Source organism: Dendrobium catenatum, unplaced genomic scaffold (genome assembly GCF_001605985.2).
Source record: "Dendrobium catenatum unplaced genomic scaffold, ASM160598v2 fragScaff_scaffold_211, whole genome shotgun sequence".
In the NCBI taxonomy this organism is placed as follows: Eukaryota; Viridiplantae; Streptophyta; class Magnoliopsida; order Asparagales; family Orchidaceae; genus Dendrobium; species Dendrobium catenatum.
Genome location: NW_021318673.1, coordinates 159,406 through 183,540, shown reverse-complemented (window position 1 = coordinate 183,540; position 24,135 = coordinate 159,406). Strand labels below are relative to the sequence as shown.

The following is a 24,135-nucleotide window of genomic DNA, read 5'->3' as shown; positions in this document are numbered from 1 at the left end:
GTGGAAAAATTGTCCTACCGGGTGGGCTGGGCAATACGCCGGACGTACTGGATATTTTACATTTTTTTATGACAGGTGTTAGAAAATGGAGTTTTTATAGAGCAAAAAATATTTGTTTTATAGAGCAAAAAATATTTGTTTTAATTATATTAGATTTAATTCAAAAATTCGATAAATAATATTAATGATTAAAAATATGTAAAATGAAATATGGAGAAGAATATACTAGGAATATTCTTTTTTGGTGTTAGAAAATGGAGTTCGGTTGGAGACAAGTTACTGCATTTTGGTGTATTACTGCATTTTGGTGTATTACTGCATTTTGGAGTGAAAAATGAATTTTTCGGTTGGAGATGCCCTTATTGGTGCCTTGCTAGCCAATTTGCATAGCTGTAAATTGTCTAACTCGTTAGTCAACCAAAAATACTTTTAATCACAAGATATTTGCAAAAGAAAATTTATTTTGCAAATAATTATTGGTACATATTTACAACTCGGGGAGGTTCCTTAAGAAACTTATGTATCTAGGCGAAATTAAATTATTTCAAGATAATGAGATGAAATTTTATTTCATAGAGCACAATTTCAAGAATTTCTCGATTTGCTAGCTCCTTCGTTGGATTCAAATCTATTGTGTGAAAATGTGAAGAATCTTATTTGAGGCTAGTAATGATAATTATTAAAGGATGCTCGAATAGCTTGATTTGTTAAATCTAAATTTGATTAATGAACACTCTATATAGAGATAGAGAAGGAATGAGTATGAAAAGGGACAAAAATAGATTTTAGAGGAAGCCCAAGGAGTCTTGAGGATTAGTTTTACTGAGTTTGTAATCTGACCCTTGATGCCTTATTTATTTACAGGAATATCGACAAGATTGAGGGGTCGAGTAAGTAGAAATGAAGGAAAAAGAAGAACAGAGACAAGAAACAGAAAGATGTAAAAGTATTATTAATTCACCTATCCGTTCAGAAACAATACAGAGATACTTATAAACCTACAAAGTAGCTAAAGGTGTAAGCAGCCAATATTATGCTGACACCTGTACAAACGAATACAAAAGGCTATACAAAGTTACTGTTTATTTGTCTGTTCTAATACGCCCGGGCAAATTGATGGGTCTTGGCAGACCGTCAATTTGAGTCTGAGCTGATGAAAACGAGGAGTAGACAAAGATTTTGTGAAAATGTCAGCAGTTTGGTCGATGGTACTGATTGGATGTAGCCGGATATTGTTATTTTGAATATGATCTCGTAGGAACTTTTGATCAATCTCAATGTGCTTTGTGCGCGAGTGGAACATAGGATTGTTGGCAAGTGCTATTGCCGACATATTGTCGCAATATAGTTCCGTCGGGTAGTCTTGAGCAATCCCGAAATCTGTAAGTAATCTTCTTAGCCAAATGATGTCCTTTGTTAATGCCGCAAGAGCCCAATATTCTGACTCAGTAGAGGAGCGAGACACAGTCTGTTGCTTTTTAACTGTCCAAGAGATGAGCGTGTCGCCCAAAAATGAGCAATAGCCAGATGTAGATCGTCGTATGAGTGGATCGCCAGCCCAATCCGCATCTGAAAAGGATTTGAGAATCAAGTTAGTTTTGGTGATAGGTAATCCAAAATTTAAAGTACCTTTGATATATCGGAGTAGTCAATACAGAGAGTAGTGGCGTAGTGGATTTATCCAGTAATCATGATTTACTTAGGTTCATTAGGCTCATTAGAGATAACATGTTAACACTGAAGGCGATGTCCAGCCTAGTTAGTGTTAGGTACTGAAGCGAACCCGTTATACGCCGATACAGAGCTAGGTCAGCAAGAAAGGGCTCGGCATTGAAGGTAGTGGGAGGCTTCGTGCACATTGGATTAGCAAGAGGATTGCACCTGGTCAGATTAGCTAAGTTAAGAATAGATAACGCATACTTAGCTTGGGAGAGAAAGTAGGTGTTACTGAGTTTTTGAATCTTTATGCCCAAGAATTATGTAGCTTGACCGAGATGCTTCATTGCAAACTCAGTGCTGAGTTTATTGAGAATGGAGCGAATGCAGTCTTCGTTGTTGCCAGTAATCAAGATGTCGTCGACGTAAATGAGCAAGAAAATTTGAATCATATCTTGCCGGTATATCATGAGAGATGGGTCGGCCTGACTATGCGAGAATCCAATAGAAACAAGAAATGAGGTAAATGTGTTATACCATTGTCTCGGAGCTTGTTTCAAGCCGTAGATGGCTTTATTTAAACGACATACATGTTCCGGATGAGCAGTATCTTGAAATCCTTTCCTGATACCATGTAGAAATGAAGGAAAACGAAGAACAGAGACAAGAAACAGAAAGATGTAAAAGTAATATTAATTCACCTATCCGTTCAGAAACAATACAGAGATACTTATAGACCTACAAAGTAGTTAAAGGTGTAAGCAGCCAATATTATGCTGACACCTGTACAAACAAATACAAAAGGCTATACAAAGTTACTGTTTATTTGTCTGTTCTAATAGAGTATAAGTTTTAGATATTTAGAAGTAATCTGATCACTACAAGAAAAATAGATGTTTTTTGGCGGTCATTTTTGTTGGAAAATGATCAAAATATGCTGGTAATTAATATTTTCGGTGAATTTCCGATAAAATTGTTTTCCTTGGTAAAACACGAGTCGGAAAACTCCTTCCCGCATAAATAAATCTGCTGCAATTTTCAGAGGGAATTGCCGCCATAAAATAAAAGGATAAAATTTTAAACTAGGTATTATTAAAATTTTAATAATGTAATTAAGTATAAAATTTTTTTAAAAGTAGACAAAGTCGTCCATCAAACGGACAACTTATGCTGAGTCAGACATGTCGAGTCATGTGTCAGTTGCCGAACTAACATGCGACTTATTTTTTAAAAAAAATTACTATTATAAGTTGCCCGTTAAATAGGCGGCCTACTGCACTAAATTTTGAAAAATAGTTTAAAAATAAAATAGGTAGAAAATATTGAAATAAATATATTTGAAAAAATAATTTAAAAGTGAAAATAGACAAAAACAAAAATATAGAGTTAGTGTAAAATATAATTTCTATATTTTAATAGAAGTCAATAGTTTAAATATATATTTTTAAACGAAATATTTAGAGATATGATATTTATTTTCGAAGCCCGTGTTTAAGGAGAAACTTTTAATCGTGATTTTTTTTTTGTCGCTTGAACTTTTGGTATAATGCTTATCCATAAAAAAATTAATGATTAAAATTTTAATAATATCAAAATAAACAAAAAAGTTCATTTTTATCAAATTTCCATAAATATACATATTTACATTATTGACTTCTATCAAAATATAAAAAATTATAGTTTACATTAATTTTATATTTTTTGTGCTTTTTTCTCTATTTTTATTTTTAATTGTTTTTAAAATATATTTTTTACCTATTTTATTTTTAAATTATTTTTAAAATTTTACTGTAACAAGTTTCTCGTTTAACAGGCAACTTACAATAATTTTTTTTTAAATAAGTCGCCTATTAGTTCGACGACTAGCACATGACTCATAAAGTCTGAGTCAAGTCAACATAAGTCGCTCGTTTGATGGATGATTTTACCTACTTCTATTTTTTTTTTTTCAATACTTACATTCTTAAAATTTAATAATAACTAATTTAAAATTTTTCCAAAATTAAAAACAAATCAGCAAAATTCGTTAATTCTTTACTAATTTTTTTTATCATAAATATATAATTATTACACAAAAAATTTTAAATTCTATCAGAACAACAACTTGGCCAAAGCTATCACAGTAGAACAACAACTTGGCCAAAGCTATCACAGTACTGATAGATATAGATGGAGGAAGCTGCTTAGCATCATAAAGAAATAACAAAAAGAAAAGAGACAAATAATAGCATGAATAAAATAGTGAAAACTCGCTCAATCGAAAATTCAACAATTAATATATAAATTAAGTAGAGACCAGAATGAATAATCAAGACTTGAATCCGTCCAAAATAAAAGAAAAAATCAAACAAAAATTCGTCTTTTATTCTGGCTTCGACGTCGATCACCTTCTCTATATATAAACACAGCTAGCAATCTGGAGAACTAACAAGGAGCTAGCGAAGCTTTGTAGAAAGAGATTAGGAGAAAGAGAAATGGGTTCCGTTGCAGCAGAGAAACACCACGCCGTGTGCGTTCCATACCCGGCGCAAGGCCACATGAACCCCGTATTAAAGTTAGCCAAAGTCCTCCATGCCCGAGGCTTCTACATCACCTTCGTTCTCACCGAGTTCAACTACCGTCGGCTGGTTCGTTCGCAGGGCGCAGAGGCTGTTCGGGGACTCGCTGATTTCCGTTTCGCTTCCATTCCCGACGGCCTCCCCTACTCCGACGAGGATGCTACGCAGAACGTCCCTGACCTCTGCGAATCTACAATGAAGAACTGTCTCGGTCCCTTCTTAGGTCTTCTGGCTAAGCTCAATGAAGAGAATTCCTCCGGTGCTCCGCCAGTCTCTTGCATAGTCTCGGATGGCGTCATGAGCTTCACCCTTGACGCAGCCCGGGATCTCGGCATCCCTGAGATCCTTTTCTGGACTACTAGTGCCTGCGGCTTCCTCGCCTACCTCCACTACCAACAGCTTGTGGATCGCGGCCTCGTTCCTTTCAAAGGTAAATAATAAGTTAAAAACGTTGTGTAACTCTGTTCAGAGTTCAGACTGTTTACATATCCGAAGGTTCTTCCACTCCGCATAGAATAATTTCTCCTTCCTTTACGGGAGACGGTGGTTATTTTAGCCTGCTTCCTATTTGAAAATATAATTAATATCATAATATCATTTTCTAAATTTTCCGTTCCTATGGTTATTGTTTATAAATATTTAGTTATTATTATGATTTAAGGAAATAAGAAATTAATATGATATTTGATGAATTTATTTTTTAATTTATTATCTTTAAAAAATAAAATATTATTTTATTAGAAAAATTATTAAATTAAAAAAAACAAATTTTAAAATTAATTTCCCACTTATAAGTCTTTTTTCTAGCATAAAATAATATACGAAAGAAAACGTTGACCTTTATTATATATTTCAAATAAAATTGACAAATTAAATTTGGAGTTACTTATATCAACGGCCCAAAACGAAGCTTCAGCTCTCATCTTATCCAAAAATAAAAAATTAAAATTAAATTGCACGAAACCATTTTTTTTATTGCATGATAATATTATTTATTTTTAAATAATTCAATTAAGAAATGTGATAAATTAAAGAATATATATAATTTAACACAATATCTTAGATGAATTTCATCTACATATTTCCTCATCTTGAAAATGTTTGATGTTTTTCCTCACTCTTTGACTAATCTTGTTTTGTGTTCCAACGTAGATGAGGCAGAGCTCAACAATGGGAGATTCCTTGACACTGAAGTAGATTGGATCCCGGGACTGAGAAAAGGCACGCGTCTCAAGGACTTACCCACCTTCATTCGTGTGACGGATCCCAATGAAAAGATGTTCAACTTCATCTTGCACGAGGTAGGCAGAGTTTCCATGGCCTCAGCTCTCGTGCTTAACACCATTGACGCCCTTGAAGTCCCCGCCCTCGCCGCACTGCAGAAGATCCTCCCGTCCGTCAACTCCATCGGCCCACTATCGGCCCTCGTCCGACGCACAATACCAAGCGACAGTCCCCTCGCGGCCATCAGCACAAGCCTGTGGAAGGAGGACTCTACATGCCTAAACTGGCTCGCCGGCAAGGAAGCTCAGTCAGTTGTGTACGTCAACTTCGGAAGCATAACTATAATGAGCAACGAACAGCTCGTCGAGTTCGCATGGGGTCTCGCCAATAGCGGCTACGCCTTTCTATGGGTGATCAGGCCCGACCTCGTGAAGGGAGAATCGGCCGTGCTGCCACCGGAGTTCTTGGAAGAGATTAAAGAGAGAGGGATGATGACGAGCTGGTGCGCGCAGGAGGAGCTACTTTTCGACCCGGCGGTGGGCGTCTTCTTAACACACTCAGGCTGGAATTCGACATTGGAGAGCTTAACTGCTGGCGTGCCGATGATATGCTGGCCGTTCTTCGCCGAGCAGCAGACCAATTGCTTGTATTCATGCACTGATTGGGGTGTGGGGATGGAGATTGACAATAATGTGAAGAGGGAGGAGGTGGAGGGAATGATAAGGGAGATGATGGCGGGGGAGAAGGGGAGGGCAATGAGAGCGAAAGCGGCGGAGTGGAAGGAGAGTGCAGCTAAGGCAATTAGTCCCCTAGGGAGCTCTTCGGTAAACTTGGAGAAGGTGATCGAAGAGGTGCTTCGTTCGAATAGTTCTTAGGATTTTATATCTAATTGGAGCAAGCATTGCCTTTGTAGGCGTTTATATCTAATGTTTATGATTATGTGATTTGCATGTAGTAGATGTATAATTTACACTTGATAATTTCTCTTTTTGGAGGAACATTATCCGGTTATTTGTTGCATTTGCATGTTCAAGAATACAACTCTAATATATTAGAGATTTACGAACATATATAGTATTCAAAATTTCTCAATTTATATATTTTTAACTAATAAAATTCATTGTTTCCTCCTCACATAATTTGCTGCTAGTCCATGATGGGCAAGGAAGTCCTCACAAATTTGGTGCAATTGCAACCATATTGGTCCTTTGAGGATCTTGTTAGTTTGGCTATTAAGGTCAACAAACAAAACTAAGTTCACAAAGCAAAGAGTAGGCATTTGAACGGATGATCTACTCATCAAGAACATCTCTAAGAAGTAGTTTTGAAAAATAAAGCTGAGTCGATTGAAACTGAAGAAGACAGTGAATAGAGAAAGAAACGTAGAGAAGAAGGAAGAAATAGAAAATGTTTTCTTGATTATCTTCCTTGTACAACCGGTCTCCAGGACTATATGTAGGCAAAGCTTAAATAAGCAGCCAGTGATAGCATGCCACGACAGACAATGTTTAATACAACATATTTACACTAATAGAAACCAGCTTCATTGCAAACAATCGTAGTGGGTTGTCAAACAACATTTTTCCACCTAAAAAAATGTATCAAGTGTCATAAATATCGTCATTTTGTGTCAAATTTTAAAACCGAGAAGTAGTTTGTCTTATTGAAGAACCTAATAAGAAAGATTTTAGCTAGTTTTAATAATAAAAGATGCTCTAGATGAGGAAGTTGCATGCAAATAATCGGGAGAAGACTTTCTTTTAGGTAGATGAAGGGAATTTGCTGGTCCTTTGATGCCTTCTAAACACATGCAAGAAAGATCCTAGGATTTGACATATCATCTTTTCTTTGGGGACATTTAGGCCAATTAAGGCAAACACACACATTACATACGTAAGACTCAAACCCAACTTCTCTTGGTTGGTAGTCAAAGCTCCCAACCAACATATCAATTAAGGTGAGCTGCATGACATAGCACCTTCAAAATATGCTATACAATCCGAGCAGGATATGCCATGTAATCATTAATTGAGTGTAAGAGAAATTGTAATTAAAGATAAAAATGTATCCCCTTCCTTACAAGCTATCTTGGCTAAAAGGGAGTGATGTGAGAATGTTCAAATTAAGTTTGGTTAATTTATCAATCAAAATATTTGAAGAGCTGGTTTGGTGTAATATATGATGTTGATGGAAACATGCTACTTGTCATAGGGAAGGTCATATTAAAATGATCGAAAAAAAAAGGAAGAGATTGCTAGCACTAACTCTATAACCATAAGAGAATTTTAATTATTCTTATTCCCTTGCACAAAAAATTGAAGGACTCTCCTTTGATAGCCTAGTGATATCATGTTCTCTATTCTTTTAGGCATTACAAGTAGCCAATAAAAGGTTATTTATTGGTAATGATGGAGAAAAACACAAAAGCCAAGTCAATACTAGAGTCTATCTACCAACTTCTTTTACAATGTGCATTAATAGTGGAGCTGTAAAAAATAGTAGTTTAGTCTAGCTTACAAATTCCAATATCAATGATCATTTCAATCAGTTGCATGGATCAAACTATTTTATTTTCCAAAGTTCATTTGCAGAGACTTTATCATCAGATCAAAATGAGAGATGGAAATGAACAGATGAGTTACATGAATGAATTGTGATGTCTTTCAAATTAATTAATGCACTGGGCATTTTTATGACTCATGAGTCAAAATTTTCAGCGGTTTCTTTGCAAATTTTTGGTGGTGTATTTCTATAATATTCTAGTATATAGCCATACTCTAGAAGAACTACCGTAGCACATTCGTCAAATTTTTAAATTTCTCCTAAAGAAATAATTATTTGTTAACCAAGCAAAATGTTAGTCGTTGATGATGAAATTAAAATTTTGAGATTCCTAGCTTTCTTTTTTCTGCAAGAATAGAGGTCGATCCAATCAAGGTTAAGGCTATTATAAATTTTCCAATCTCTCAATCTTTTCACAAAAGTGTGGTAATTTCATGGGCTACAATCACAATATCAACAATTTATTAAAAAAAAAAAAAAACAACTACCATCATACAAAATCTTAGATTATATCAACTTTATTTGGGTACTATAGCCCAATATTAAGCTTTGATCACTTAAAACAATGAGTCATATCTGCCCCAGTGTTAGCCCTCCTTGATTCGCACTTGCATCGTGACGTGATGCGATTCGTAGAAAGGTGTCTGGTATGTCAAAGTTACAAAACTGGCGGTCAGCTTGCAGGCGTATACCTGCCACTACCAACGCCGGAATCAATTTGGGAGGACCTTAGTCTAGATTTTGTGATGGGTCTGCCACGTACCAAGCGCGGCAACGACTCCATTATGGTAGTCGTTGATCGCTTCTCCAAAATGGCTCATTTTGTGCCGTGCAAGAAGACTTTCGACGCCTTAAATGTGGCCCGCATCTTCTTCGCTGAAGTAGTTCGCCTACACGGCCTTCCTCGGAGTCTCACTTCCGACCGAGATGTCAAGTTCGTCAGCCATTTTTGGAAGGAGCTTTGGAAACGTTTGCAGACAGACATCAAACTTAGCTCGGCATATCATCCGCAAACGGACGGACAGACGGAGGTGATTAATCGGACATTAGGCAATATGCTCCGTTGCGTGGTGCAAGAGCACCCGCGACTTTGGGATGAACTCTTGGGACAGGCCGAGTTTGCCTATAACATCATGACTAATCGCTCAACCGGGAAGAGTCCATTCAGCATTGTATACACGAAGTTACCGAATCACACGGTGGATCTGGCCGTGTTACCCAAGTGTTCCAGCAAATCTGCTGTGGATTTCGCCACTCAGTTCTCACAGATGCTCCAGGAGGTTCGCGAGAAGCTTACCGAATCCAATAAGAAGTACGAGGAAGATGCTAATCGTTGCACTGATTGGGGTGTGGGGATGGAGATTGACAATAATGTGAAGAGGGAGGAGGTGGAGGGAATGATAAGGGAGATAATGGCGGGGGGGAAGGGGAGGGGGATGAGAAAGAAGGCTTTGGAATGGAAGGAGAGTGCAGCTAAGGCAATTAGTCCTCTAGGGAGCTCTTCGGTAAACTTGGAGAAGGTGATCGAAGAGGTGCTTCGTTCGAATAGTTCTTAGGCAAGGGGTAATTGGAGCAAGCATTGTCTTTGTAGGCATTTATATCTAATGTTTATGATTATGTGATTTGCAGAGTGTAGTGGCCACGACAAAGTCGAGAAATTGCAATTAAAGATAAAAAAAGTATCCCCTTCCTTACAAGTTATATTGGCTAAAAAAAGAGAGTGATGTGAGAATGTTCAAATTAAGTTTGGTTAATTTATCAATCAAAATATTTGAAGAGCTGGTTTGGTGTAATATATGTTGTTGATGGAAACATGCTACTTGTCAATGGGGGAGGTCAAAGCAAAATAATCGAAAAAAAATACAGGAAGAGAATTGATGCGGAGCATCACTGCCGTCCATGTTGCGGACCATCTCAGCCGTCCGCTTAGTTACTGTTTTATTTAAATGCTTTCAGTTTTATTTAAAACTTTTAGTTTTTCTGTTAGTGCAGCCTTTGGATGAGGCGCAGCCACCTTCTTCTTCTATTGCTGCTTTTAGTAAGTAGGACGGGCACTCTCTTTTTGTGCAGGAGCCATTTTTAGTGACCTGGTTTTGTATTTCTTCTCCTTTGAGAAGATGAATTACTCAGTTAATGTGATACAAACTAAGGCCGACGCCTTCTTTGCTTTCTTGCCTTCTTTGATTGTTCTTGTGAACATGCTTCTTCCGGTGTGTACCACATCAAGAATGCTAACACTAACTCTATAACCATAAGGGAATTTTAATTATTCTTGTTCCCTTGCACAAAAAAATTGAAGGACACTCCTTTGTTAGCCTAGTGATATATCTCTCTATTCTTTAAAGCATTACAAGTAGCCAATAAAAGGTTATTTATAGGTAATGATGGAGAAAAACACAAAAGACAACTCAATACTAGAGTCTATCTACCCACTTCTTTTACAATGTGCATTAATAGTGGAGCTGTAAAAAATAATAGTTTAGTATAGCTTACAAATTTCAATATTAATGATCGTGGATCAAACTATTTTATTTTCCAAAGTTCATTTGCAGAGACGTTATCATCAGATCTAAATGAGAGATGGGAATGAACAAATGATCACTTTTAAAACATAAGATGAGTTACATGAATGAATTGTGATGTCTTTCAAATTAATTAATGCACTGGGCATTTTTATGACTCATGAGTCAAAAATTTCAACTATTTCTTTGCGACTTTATTTCTATAATATTCTAGTATATATCCATACTCTTGAAGAACTACCATAGCACATTCGTCAAATTTTTAAATTTCTCCTAAAGAAATAATTATTTTTTAACCAAGCAAAATGTTTGTCGTTGATGATGAAATTAAAATTTTGAGATTCCTAGCTTTCTTTTTTCTGCAAGAATACAGGTAGATCCAATCAAGGTTAAGGCTATTATAAATTTTCCAATCTCTCAATCTTTTCACAAAAGTGTGGTATTTTCATGGGCTACAATCACAATATCAACAATTTATTAAAAAAAAAAAAAACAACTACCATCATACAAAATCTTAGATTATATCAACTTTATTTGGGTACTATAGCCCAATATTAAGCTTTGATCACTTAAAACAATGAGTCATATCTGCCCCAGTGTTAGCCCTCCTTGATTTTGATCACGTAAGTGTTTGAGATGGAAAGCATTAATGTTTTAAATGTTGGAATGGGGGTGGTGCTCAGTCAGGGTAGACTTCCTATACCATTTTTTATTGAAAAACTTAACAATTATCGGTGAAAATATTCAAAATATGAGAAGGAATTCTATCCTATAGTTTAGATGTTTTTTTTCCACATTGACGAAGGATATGTTTTTTTTGTTAACCGTCTATGCATTCCCCAAAGATCCACCAGGTTCACCATAATGGTCAAATGGCATGAAGGACAGAAGGAGGCCTAGCTGATCATTTATGCACAAATAAGACCTTAACTATAATGAAGGAAAATTTACATTGGCCTTACTTGCGAAGTAATATTGGCTCTTTGTTACTGGCAAACATAGAAAAATCATCTTAATTTGCCACCTTGTCGGCATCATAACATAGCATATAGATGATAGGATAGTGAAGAACTATTATAATTGTAAGTTATCTTTGATGAAGAAGAATAGTTCACTTATTTCATCGATCATTTCTCCCTCTTCGAGCCATGAATCACAACTCTCGCTCCATGATCTTATGCTACTTCATTAGGGGTGTCAATATTTGACACGACACGAAAACCCGACACGGAAAATCCGGGTTGAACCCGACCTGTTTAAAAACAAGCCGGGTTCGAGTTCACAGATTCAACCCGTTTGAAAAAACGGATCGGATTCGAGTTCACCCAACGGGTTGGCGGGTCAACCCGGAAACCTGTTTAAACTGACTGCCCGCGAGTTCGTGACCGCGCAGGCGCACTGCAGCGCACCCGTCGCGTCCATCCGAGCACCTGCACGCCCTCTCACGCACCCGCGCGCTCGCTTACGTCCCGCGCGCTTGCTCGCGTCCCGCGCTCGCTCCTTCCCGTGTCGGGTCGGGTCAACCCGGCAACCCGCCGGGTCGGGTCCGGGTTCGAATATTAGACCCGTTTACCTACTCGGGTCGGGTTAGGGTCGTCTTGATTGAACCCGGGTCAGTTTCGGGTTCGACCCGAACCCGACCCTTGACCCAAAATTGACACCCCTATACTTCATTTTCCCTATTTTTATGTGTGCACATAATATACATTAAAAATAAGACAAATTTTTCTCTCTATAGCAATAATTTTTTTAGAAAGTAATATTTCTATTATTTTTTGCTTTAACATATTTGAAATTAATCTGCAACCACTACGCTTTGTCATGATACTTGCAGTTGATAGGACCGGTTTTTCTTATTTATTTTATTAAGTAGTTATAAATGAACTTCTATTATTTTATTTGATCTTATCTGTTCCTTTCAAGAAAGGGCTGATCAAGTTGAATAGCTTGTCTTTATTCAAGTGCCGGCCTCAATCACATACAGATAAATAGAACTTACGAAGTTTTAAAACAAATATCGTTTATATTTAATTTCTTTTAAATGTTAAAAGGAAAGAAAATTTTTAACCACATTACTCGTAATTAGGAGTATCAAAATGGGTTAACAAGTCCGACTCATGTCTTTAAATTTATCCAATCTTAATACAGTCAATAAATTAAAATATGACCCGTTTAATAAACATGTCAAAATATCAACTTAAAACCCAGCTGTTAGCAACCCGAATGACTGAAACCCTATATGTTAACCCATTTTTATTAAAAAAATTTATAACGTATCAGCTATAAAATTTAAATTATTTAATAACAAAATAAGAATGTTATACCCAATAAAAAAAATAAGAAAAAAAAAAAATTAAACGGGTCATTTTTTTGGATCAAAAGCAAGGTCAAGGGTCAACCAATCCATTAATGGGGATAACATAATATGAATCCGATTCATTTATTAGACAGATCAATTTGAATTTAGATTTTTTGGTTTAGGTTAAAGTCAGGTCAGAAATAAAAAGAAAAAAAAAAAAAAACTTTGCTTGGCTGAGTTTTCGGCAGAGAAAATTCAACAGGCAAGAACAAAAAGTATAGTGGCATTGATATATTGTTCCACGAATTAGAATAATTAGATAGTTTAATCATAGATGCGTGCTTAGATTATTCTTCTGTGATATTTGATTGCGTATTATGATGTTGTAAAGCATGCGTATTTTCTTATCATTAATTTGTGACGGCACCAAATTTGTTTGAGCTATTAATAGTGAATACAAAGGGGCTAATTTTAGTGGAATTTAGTAAATTGTAAGTGACGCCGGAGCTCTCAGATGACGCATAGGAACGCTATACTTCTGTGTATTATGTACCAAACTTCAGTTCTTAGTTGTTTTTCCTTTTGCTTAATTGTGGCCAAATATGTGGCTAAAATAATGTATATAAATAAGTGTGGTTTGCGATAATAATACAGATTCGGTTGGATTGATTTCTTAAACTTCCTCTTTCTTGTAAAAGAGTCTGTATCCTGACCCTGTAAGGTGGTGGTCACTGTTCTGTATCCGGACCTCAAGTCCGGTGGTGGTTGCTTCGCTCCGGAGACGGCGTGAACTATTCACGCCTGGCCGCGACCTGTCGCCGGTCCGGTGTCAAGTGGTATCAGAGCCGGCATAATGCCGCCTCGTCGAAATCCCCAAAGGCCGGTGCAAGAAGTTATGATCGAAGATTTACAACGGGAAATTGCACAATTACAACAGCGGCTGGAAAGATGTGAACAAAGAGAATCGACGATACCTCCGACGGAAGAAGACGATGTCAATCCTTTCCATCGAGGAAACTCAAGCGATGACGATGGAGGAAGAAGAGTACCTGACAGGCATCCAAGAAACTCTTCTCATGACTATGGAATCAAGATTGAGCTGCCGGAATTTGATGGGAGAATGGACCCCGACGAGTTCATAGGGTGGTTACAAACAGTGGAACGAGTTCTTGAGTTCAAAGAAGTGCCGGCGAACAAGATCGTCAAACTGGTGGCGATAAAACTGAAGAAGTCCGCATCACTTTGGTGGGAAAATTTGAAGAGGTCAAGAAACCGCGAGGGAAGAAGCAAGATCCTTGAGTGGTCAAAAATGAAGAAGGAATTGCAACGAAAATACATTCCTGATCAGTATAAGCAGGAGCTGTTCTTAAAATTTACACAGTTACAGCAGCAACAGATGACAGTAGAAGAGTACATTGGGGAGTTTGAGCAGCTGTCTATTAAATGTGATGTGGTGGAACCGGAAGAGCATACGGTAGCCCGTTTTCTTGGTGGCTTGAACCCGATGATCTCCAACGTGGTTCAACTACAACCGTACTGGACGGTCCAGGACGTCATGAACTTGGCGTTGAAAGTGGAAAAGCAACAGGCAAGAAACAAGAAAATTTTTCCTAAGAATGTGATTCCGAATGCTGTGACGGAAAAAGAAAACAAGAACAACAAAATGGGATCTGGATCAAATAGGCTAGCGGAAGAATCTCCAACCCGTGGGCCTATTCGAATGAATCAACCCCAGAATCCTTTGCCGGCAAGAAAATGCTTCAAATGCCAGGGATTTGGACACATAGCTTCCAATTGTCCAAACCGGCGGGTAGTAATTCTGGCGGAAGAACCTGAAGCCATCAACTATGATACCTCTCTCAATGATGGAGTAACTACCGAAGAACCAGTCTATTTGCAAGGAGATGAAGGAAATCTGCTTGTTCTGAAGCAATCTTTGAATGTGCAGAAAGGTGAATCATGGCTGCGCCACAGTATTTTCAGAACCCGCTGTACAGTGAAGGATAGGGTGTGTAACGTGATTATTGACAGCGGAAGTTGCGAGAATGTCGTTGCAGCAACTATGGTGGACAAACTACAATTGACTACGACTGATCATCCTAAGCCCTACTCACTTTCCTGGATTCAGAAGACTGCGGAAGTTCAGGTTAATAAACGATGTTTGGTGGATTTTTCGATCGGGCACTTTCAAGACCAAGCTTTGTGTGACGTAGTGCCCATGGATGCGTGCCATCTATTGCTTGGCCGTCCGTGGCAATTCGATCGTGGCACCCTTCATAACGGGACTACCAACACATATTCGTTCCGGCACAACCAACAACAATTCGTGTTGTTACCCTCACCCGTGACTAGCCAAGATCACGAGTTGCCAACCCAGAATACGACACCAGCATTGTTTGTGCAAGCTTTAAAGACTATGCGGCAGGGACTGCTTCTAATTGTGGTAGAGGAGAATTCTCAGGTTCTGAATATTCCTGAATTGGTTGTGCCCCTTTTGCAACAATATGAGGATGTCTTGATCCGAGAATTACCATCAGGACTACCTCCCTTACGTGATGTGCAGCACCAAATGGACCTGATACCTGGGTCAGTCTTACCAAATCGACCAGCATATCGCCTCCGACCCGATGAGCACACAGAATTACAACATCAAGTGGATGAACTGCTGCTTAAAGGTTTTGTCCGACCCAGCGCAAGCCCGTGTGCCGTACCTGCGCTCCTAGTCCCTAAGAAGGATGGTACTTTTCGTATGTGCATAGATAGTCGGACAATCAACAAAATAACTATCAAATACCGGTTTCCTATACCGCGTATAGACGACATTTTCGATCAGCTGCATGGGGCCAGAGTGTTCTCCAAAATTGATTTAAGGAGCGGATACCATCAAATACGTATCCGACCCGGAGACGAATGGAAGACTGCGTTTAAGACGCGGGAAGGACTGTATGAGTGGACTGTCATGCCATTTGGTGTATCCAATGCGCCAAGTACATTCATGCGACTGATGAATCAGGTGTTCCGACCCCTTATGAACAAGTGTGTCGTCATTTACTTTGACGACATCTTGGTGTACAGTTCTTCTGTGGATCTTCATCTAGAACACCTGAGGAGTGTATTGGACCTTCTCAGAGAACAGCAGTTGTTCGCCAACCCAAAGAAATGTCAGTATCTGACCGATAAAATTTCTTTCTTGGGATTTATAATCTCTTCCGCAGGAATTGAAGCCGATCCTCACAAGATTGAAGCCATAGTGCAATGGCCCACGCCCCGATCCATGACGGAAGTACGACAATTCCATGGACTTGCTTCCTTCTACCGGAGATTCATAAGGAATTTCAGTTCTGTTGCGGCACCGCTGACCGAACTCCTGAAGAGTGAACCGTTCCAGTGGAACCCCTCAGCAAAAGAAGGCTTCGAAAGACTGAAAGAAGCCATCTCGACAGCCCCGGTGTTGGCTCTTCCTGACTTTAACAAGGCATTTGAAATCGATTGCGACGCGTCGAACGTTGGCATTGGAGCTGTTCTTAGCCAACACGGGCACCCGATCGCGTTTTTCAGTGAAAAATTTAATGACTCCCGACGAAAATACTCTGTCTATGACAAAGAACTATATGCTGTTGTTAGAGCTCTTCATCATTGGAGCCATTATTTGTTGCCGCACGAATTCATCTTATACTCGGATCACGAAGCTTTATGTTTTCTTAACAGTCAAAAGAAGCTAAAGGGACGACACGCTGCTTGGGTTGAATTTTTGGGTGCATTTCATTATGTCCTGAAGCATAAATCGGGAAAATGCAACCAAGTGGCGGACGCGCTCAGTCGGCGGACAGCATTAATCCAAGTACTTCAAACTAAGGTCATTGAGTTTGAATTGTTAAAAGAACTGTATCCAGCGGACTCAGACTTTGGGGAGATTTGGAGCAAATGTCAAGAAAAGCCTTATAAATTGTATCACTGTCAGCAGGGTCATTTGTTCCACGGAAATAAGCTTTGCATTCCTCAGGGATCCACCCGCTTAGCTATCATCCGTGAATGCCATGAATCTAGTATAGCTGACCACTTTGGGAGAGACAAAACACTGGCATTAATACAAGAGCATTTCTTCTGGCCGTTACTATCGCGAGATGTGGACAGATTTTTGCGTCGCTGCCGAGTCTGTGTTTTAGCAAAAACACACAGCCAGAAATTAGGACTGTATACGCCGTTACCTGTTCCTGAAGGGCCATGGCTGGAGGTTAGTTTAGACTTTGTGTTGGGCTTGCCCCGAACTCAAAGAAACAAGGATTCTATAATGGTAGTGGTGGACCGTTTCTCAAAAATGACCCATTTTATAGCTTGCAACAAAACTTTGGATGCATCTCATGTTGCCGACTTGTACTTCAAGGAGATTGTACGCTTACATGGAATCCCCAAAACTATAACGTCTGATCGCGACGTCAAATTCCTGAGTCATTTCTGGAGAACGATATGGGCTAAACTGGGAACCAAACTTCTTTTCAGCTCCACCGCCCATCCACAAACAGACGGTCAGACAGAGACGGTCAACAGAAGCTTGGGAAATCTGCTCCGATGCTTCGTAGGAAAGAACTTAAAGCAATGGGATCTTATTCTACCTCAGATTGAGTTCGCTTTCAATAGATCCATTAATCAAGCCACGGGACACAGTCCGTTCCAGGTAGTCTACGGCAACAATCCCTTATCTCCCCTGGAGCTAATTCCTCAGTTGCCAACTCAAAAATTCAGCACAGATGGTGTCCAACGCAGCAAGGAAATTCAACGGCTTCATAAAGAGGTACAGGATTTAATTCAGAAGCATAACTCTAAATGCCAGAAGTTGGCCAATAGATCTCGGCGAGCGATGCACTTCGAAGTGGGTGACCAGGTATGGATCCGATTACGCAAAGAGCGTTTCCCTCAAGGTGCGTTTAGCAAATTAAAGCCCAAAGCCGATGGACCGTTCAGAATTGTCAAGAAAATTGGTGATAATGCATACCAGATTGATCTTCCGGGTGACTATAATATATCGGCTACCTTCAACGTGGCCGACCTATCTCCATATTACGAACCTGAAGTTCCTCCTACCCCGGCAGACTGACGCCGGAGCTCTCAGATGACGCATAGGAACGCTATACTTCTGTGTATTCTGTACCAAACTTCAGTTCTTAGTTGTTTTTCCTTTTGCTTAATTGTGGCCAAATATGTGGCTAAAATAATGTATATAAATAAGTGTGGTTTGCGATAATAATACAGATTCGGTTGGATTGATTTCTTAAACTTCCTCTTTCTTGTAAAAGAGTCTGTATCCTGACCCTGTCAGGTGGTGGTCACTGTTCTGTATCCGGACCTCAAGTCCGGTGGTGGTTGCTTCGCTCCGGAGACGGCGTGAACTATTCACGCCTGGCTGCGACCTGTCGCCGGTCCGGTGTCAAGTGGTATCAGAGCCGGCATAATGCCGCCTCGTCGAAATCCCCAAAGGCCGGTGCAAGAAGTTATGATCGAAGATTTACAACGGGAAATTGCACAATTACAACAGCGGCTGGAAAGATGTGAACAAAGAGAATCGACGATACCTCCGACGGAAGAAGACGATGTCAATCCTTTCCATCGAGGAAACTCAAGCGATGACGATGGAGGAAGAAGAGTACCTGACAGGCATCCAAGAAACTCTTCTCATGACTATGGAATCAAGATTGAGCTGCCGGAATTTGATGGGAGAATGGACCCCGACGAGTTCATAGGGTGGTTACAAACAGTGGAACGAGTTCTTGAGTTCAAAGAAGTGCCGGCGAACAAGATCGTCAAACTGGTGGCGATAAAACTGAAGAAGTCCGCATCACTTTGGTGGGAAAATTTGAAGAGGTCAAGAAACCGCGAGGGAAGAAGCAAGATCCTTGAGTGGTCAAAAATGAAGAAGGAATTGCAACGAAAATACATTCCTGATCAGTATAAGCAGGAGCTGTTCTTAAAATTTACACAGTTACAGCAGCAACAGATGACAGTAGAAGAGTACATTGGGGAGTTTGAGCAGCTGTCTATTAAATGTGATGTGGTGGAACCGGAAGAGCATACGGTAGCCCGTTTTCTTGGTGGCTTGAACCCGATGATCTCCAACGTGGTTCAACTACAACCGTACTGGACGGTCCAGGACGTCATGAACTTGGCGTTGAAAGTGGAAAAGCAACAGGCAAGAAACAAGAAAATTTTTCCTAAGAATGTGATTCCGAATGCTGTGACGGAAAAAGAAAACAAGAACAACAAAATGGGATCTGGATCAAATAGGCTAGCGGAAGAATCTCCAACCCGTGGGCCTATTCGAATGAATCAACCCCAGAATCCTTTTTATATATTTAATAATATATATTTTAAGTTATATTAATTACGCTAATAATAATAATATTCAATTACTAATTTATTACTAATAATTCAATTAAGTTAAATTAGATAATTAATTTTTACACTAATTATACTATTAATTATTTACTTAATTATTAATATTTTAAATTATATTAATTAAGTTAATCAATAATAACTTAGAGGCGTCTAGATTTGCCTTTCATCTTCTCTGTTCATCATTGCTGTTCGACTTCATTGCTTCCCAGGAAGCATAAAGATCGCACGAGTCTTCTTCGGCTCTATGGCTGTTCGACTTCGCTCCTTTGACGACTTCCACTTCCTATCGGATCGGAAGTTACGACATTTTGATCGGAAGCAACAACGAGAGCTTGCTGGCTGTGAAGGTAACTTTCTACCTTTCGCGCACTTCTTCAAACAAATCCCATAAATCCATCGAACTGAGGGATTTAGTAAATCGAGGATTTAAGCCGTAAATCCTTAAATCCGAGATTTACCCATCACCTCGATTTAACGCGTGCACAAAAATTGTTTGGCTGGATTTAGGTAAATCCGACTTAAATACTGTTGTAAATCCGATACCAAACAACCCCCAAGGCTTTCTTTGGGATAATTTTTTTTACTATTACATAAAGCTAATTTTTAGTTAAAAAATATTTTAAGAATAGGAATAAAAATAGTGCCCTAAAGCTATCACAGGTGAAGCCTAATTGTTTGACTATAAATTTGTTCATTCAGTTGAATGAGTTGTAGGTGTTGCTTTAAGCAAGCAGCTACTTTTCAAACCATCTTATTTATATGATGTTACATTTATATTTTTAAAATACATGCAACTAAATTATTAGATATTTATAAGAAAAATAACTTGAATGTCCAATAATTTAGTTATACTTTTTATGATTTAATTTTATTCATCTATTAGTTTAATTTTCTTATATAATATTTAGTTGTAATAAGTAATTCACTTGATTAGCACAAATTTTAAGATAATATTTGAATTAGAAACTTCTCTCATGAAATTTGTGACCTCTATTAATAAGCTTTTAGTTGGGCTGAAGATATCGATGAAACAAGCTCATCAACACCACCGTTGATTTGATTTGAATCTAAATGAACACAAATCAAACAATTAAAATGTATTTAGAAGCATTAAACCATTAATTGACGGAGCAAGTAGTTTCCAAATATTCATGCTTATAGTTAAATCAAATGGCTCAATGAGATGAATCTAATGAGTTCAATATCATTCCTTTGTTTCATCTAAAAGAATTTAAACGGGTCATTTTAATCATGGGTTTACAGTATGTAATAAGGCAGCTCTTTTTGCGTAGCTCATTTTGATCTATTGATTGGGTATTTTGATTACTAACTAAGAGGTTTTGGATTCAAAATTTATATATGTGATGTATGTGTGAATTTATCTAAATTAACGAAATATCTTAAAAAAAAAGTAGCTTACTTTTTGCATATTTTGATTTGTATAAAAAAATTTGTATGAAAAATGATTACAGTGAAAACCCTAAGAATAATTTGTAAAAGGATATTTTTACACTCATAATTATAGATTTAAAAGAATTATAATATAATAAACAACTCCCATTATAGATGAAGAAGAGGGCTTTATCTGAAAATTAAAAAAAAAATAAAATTGGACAGAGAGTCTCAACACAGGATATATTTTTTTATAAAATTAATATCTGATAAGATAGAGGATATGAACTTGTGGGAAATTTTTTAATATTTATTATTTATTCAAGATAAGTTAAGAGCCAATAAGCCCAATATTATTGCGGTCGAACAGTATATCATGTCTTAATAAATTTGACTCTCGAGCTAGTCAAATTCAAGTATGCTTTTTTATGTTCTATCGTTCAAGGATTGTTGCTCGCTTATAAATTCTCAAGTTAAAAGATTTTATATCTTAACATACACGAAAATTTAGCACACAAACAAAAAATTAAGATGATAAAGAAACACTAAAATTTTTACACGAATACCCTAAAAAGAGAAAATTCATGGAAATGATTGTACTATTGTTCGAATATGTTACAACAATTAATTCGTCCTTCAACTTGAGAACAATGTAAAAACAATATGTTGAAGATCTTGTCAAACTTCAGATGTGGGTACTCCTAAGCTTGAATGAATGAAAGATGTTGGAAATATAGTGATAATAGTTAGGGAACAATTCAACAGGAGTTCGGTGATGGTCGTAGATTTAGCAACGTCCAATGAACATGTGAAAGTCTGACAAAGGTTGACGGAGGTTCGATGATGGTGATGGTGGTTATTAGTGACAATAGTTGGAGGTGGTTGCAACGATAATGGCTGGAAAACGCAAGAGAGCTCTTGCTACTTCTCTCTTCCCCTTCTCCTTTTCTCTCCTCCATTTCCCCCTCCATGTGAAGAATGAGGCTTAATTATTTATAGTTTTTCAGAGTGACACGACTCGTAAATATGAAGAAGATCAAGGGCAAGTTGGAATTATTCCAACAGATAGCCGATGTCGATTCTCTTGATAATGAATCATTTATTGAGCATTTAAGTGTTGTAATGATATCAAAATTTGGTGTTCTTGGGCTCGTTGGATTCTTCTCGTCGATCCACTTGATTTGACTATAAGTATGTCATATTTGAATATTATTTGGTCATCCAATTAATAATCTGAAGCTTTCTAGTAGGCTTTAATCATTTGATTTGGGTGCATTTGATATCGGGTTAGATCGAACTTGGTGTCATTGTAATCATTTCACTGGGACGATCAATTTGACTATAGATTTGCTGAAATCAGAACTCAAATGGCATTAGATTTAATTTTTGAAAAACCTCTTACTAATACTTATGTCGAGATTCATACTTGATCAAAATAATTTTTTGATGACATATCAAGGCTAATGTCAGATCATTACAGGCGATTCCAACTGAAATGAGCCAAGTAAAAGCATACGAGTTTTGAGCGAAAAAAATAGTTTTCATAGGACTTTTGTTTTTGTTTCTGTTTTTTTTTTTTTTTTTTTTTTTTTTTTTTTTTTTTTTTTTTCATTTTTTTGTTTTTCATTTTTAATCATTACGGATAGGCTTAAAAAGGTGCTTCCTTTCATCATCCATGATAGTCAATCAGGTTTTATTGCTAACAGATGTTCCACGGATAACATCATTCTTGCTTTTGAAATCCTTAGGGATTTTAAAAGCTCTCAGAAGAGTTTTTGTGCTAAACTTGACATCAAAAAAGCCTTTGATTCTGTATCTAGGGAATTCTTGATTGCTCGGCTGTTCCAGAAAGGATTTCCTGATGTTTTTGTATCTTGGATAAAAGGTTGCATATTTGATATTTATTTCTCGGTTTGCCTGAACGGATCTCTAGAGGGGTATTTCAATTCCACATCTGGACTCCGTCAAGGATGCCCTCTTTCTCCTTTATTATTTTGTGTTGTGATGGATGGACTCTCCAATATTCTAAAAAGAAATTCAAATTTCAAGGGGATTGCTTATAAGGAGGTCCATATCAATCACCTTATGTATGCCGATGACCTCCTTGTTTTTGGGGAGGCTTTCAGAGATAATGCTGTGATTCTCAAAAATTGCCTGAATGACTTTAGCTCTTTCTCTGGACTTCACGTCAATGAAGCTAAAAGTTCAATTGTTTTCTCTCACAATGTCAATATGGGGCATCATATTTGTGAGATTCTTGGTATTTACCAAGTTATCAGTTCCCTTACTTATCTGGGTCTCCCCATTTCTTCTAAGAGGCTTAAAAATTCTCACTTCCAACCACTATTGAGCAAAATTTTTGCTATACTTGATGGTTGGAAAAACAAGTTTCTTTCATTTGCAGGTAGAGTTCAATTTCTAAAATTCATCATCACAAACACCATTGCATACTGGATAAGAGGAGCCATAATACCTAAGTCTTGTTGTGCTACTATCAACAAGCTTTGTTCAAGATTTCTGTTTCATAGTAACCTTCACGAAAGGAAATTGCACCTCATTGCTTGGTGTTGACCTTGATTTTGCCCAGACCCGGGACCAGGGTCAACCTGGTTGACCAAGTCAACCTAGGTTGACCTATTAGGCCTTTTTGAGCCCAAATCAATTCCTAATGCATTCAAACCCATCCAAGGCTTGATCCTCATCCTCCGTGACCTAATTGACTTGGTTGACCAAGTCAAACATTGACTTGGTCAAACCCAGTCATAATTAAGTTAAAATGAGCTATTTAATTGGAATTAATCCCCCTTTAATGCATTTAAGAGTCTCTAATTGATTTGGATTTCAAACCACGGCCAAAACTGAGATATTTCCCTCCTAATTTTATCTAGGATCGATCCTAGCCACTGATCATATGATTAAGAGCCTTAAATAGCCAAAATTAGGTTTAGGAAAGGATCTTTTTGCTCTTGATCGATCTAGAGACCACCTCAGGCTCTGAGATTTGGCGAGAATTCTCCCACATCCTTCCTCCACCTTCCCCCACCTTCCCCCACCAAATCCCGGCATCTTAGGCTCGCCGGCGGCGAGAAATCCGGCGAACCCGAATGAGAAACCGTTCCAAGGTGATTTCCCGTCGATCGAGACCGCTTCGGAGTACAAGCCCAGGAGGAAGATTGTTCCTGCGGATTCCACGAGTCCAACGAGCCCAAGATCTCCCGAATCCACCGTGTGGATTGAGGTATATCACAAACCCTAGTTTAGAACACATAGAGTTAAATAGCATTTCAAAAAGTGCTTTTTGGATCAAACCAAACATCCCCCAATGATGCTCTTCACGTATGCTACCTGTGTTTAAAATTTCGTGAGGTTTGGTCGAGTGGTTTGAGAGATCAAAGCGAAATAGTCCCCTAGGGTTCGGTCCGGCCGCCTGCATGCGTAGGATCAGTCTGGGCCATTGGATCCGTGATCGACGGATCAGATCTTGTCGCACGGCCTCTCTGGTTCAACCCGAGGTTCGCCCGACTATGAGATC

At 38.2% G+C, this 24,135-nt stretch overlaps 1 protein-coding gene across 1 annotated transcript; it reads left to right on the top strand.

The window, feature by feature from the left end:
• The first annotated feature begins 4,092 nt into the window (after positions 1–4,092).
• LOC110102140 (7-deoxyloganetin glucosyltransferase-like) lies at positions 4,093–6,313 on the top strand. Its single transcript, XM_020830322.2, has 2 exons — positions 4,093–4,644; positions 5,367–6,313. The coding sequence occupies exons 1-2, from the start codon at positions 4,131–4,133 to the stop codon at positions 6,311–6,313; spliced, it is 1,461 nt and encodes a 486-aa protein (XP_020685981.1). The 5' UTR covers positions 4,093–4,130.
• Positions 6,314–24,135: the final 17,822 nt, after the last annotated feature.

Coding starts and splice junctions, on each gene's coding strand:
- LOC110102140 (XM_020830322.2), top strand. CDS start 4,131: ATGGGTTCCGTTGCAGCAGAGAAACACCACGCCGTGTGCGTTCCATAC. Junction 4,645..5,366: donor CGGCCTCGTTCCTTTCAAAG/GTAAATAATAAG, acceptor GTTCCAACGTAG/ATGAGGCAGAGCTCAACAAT.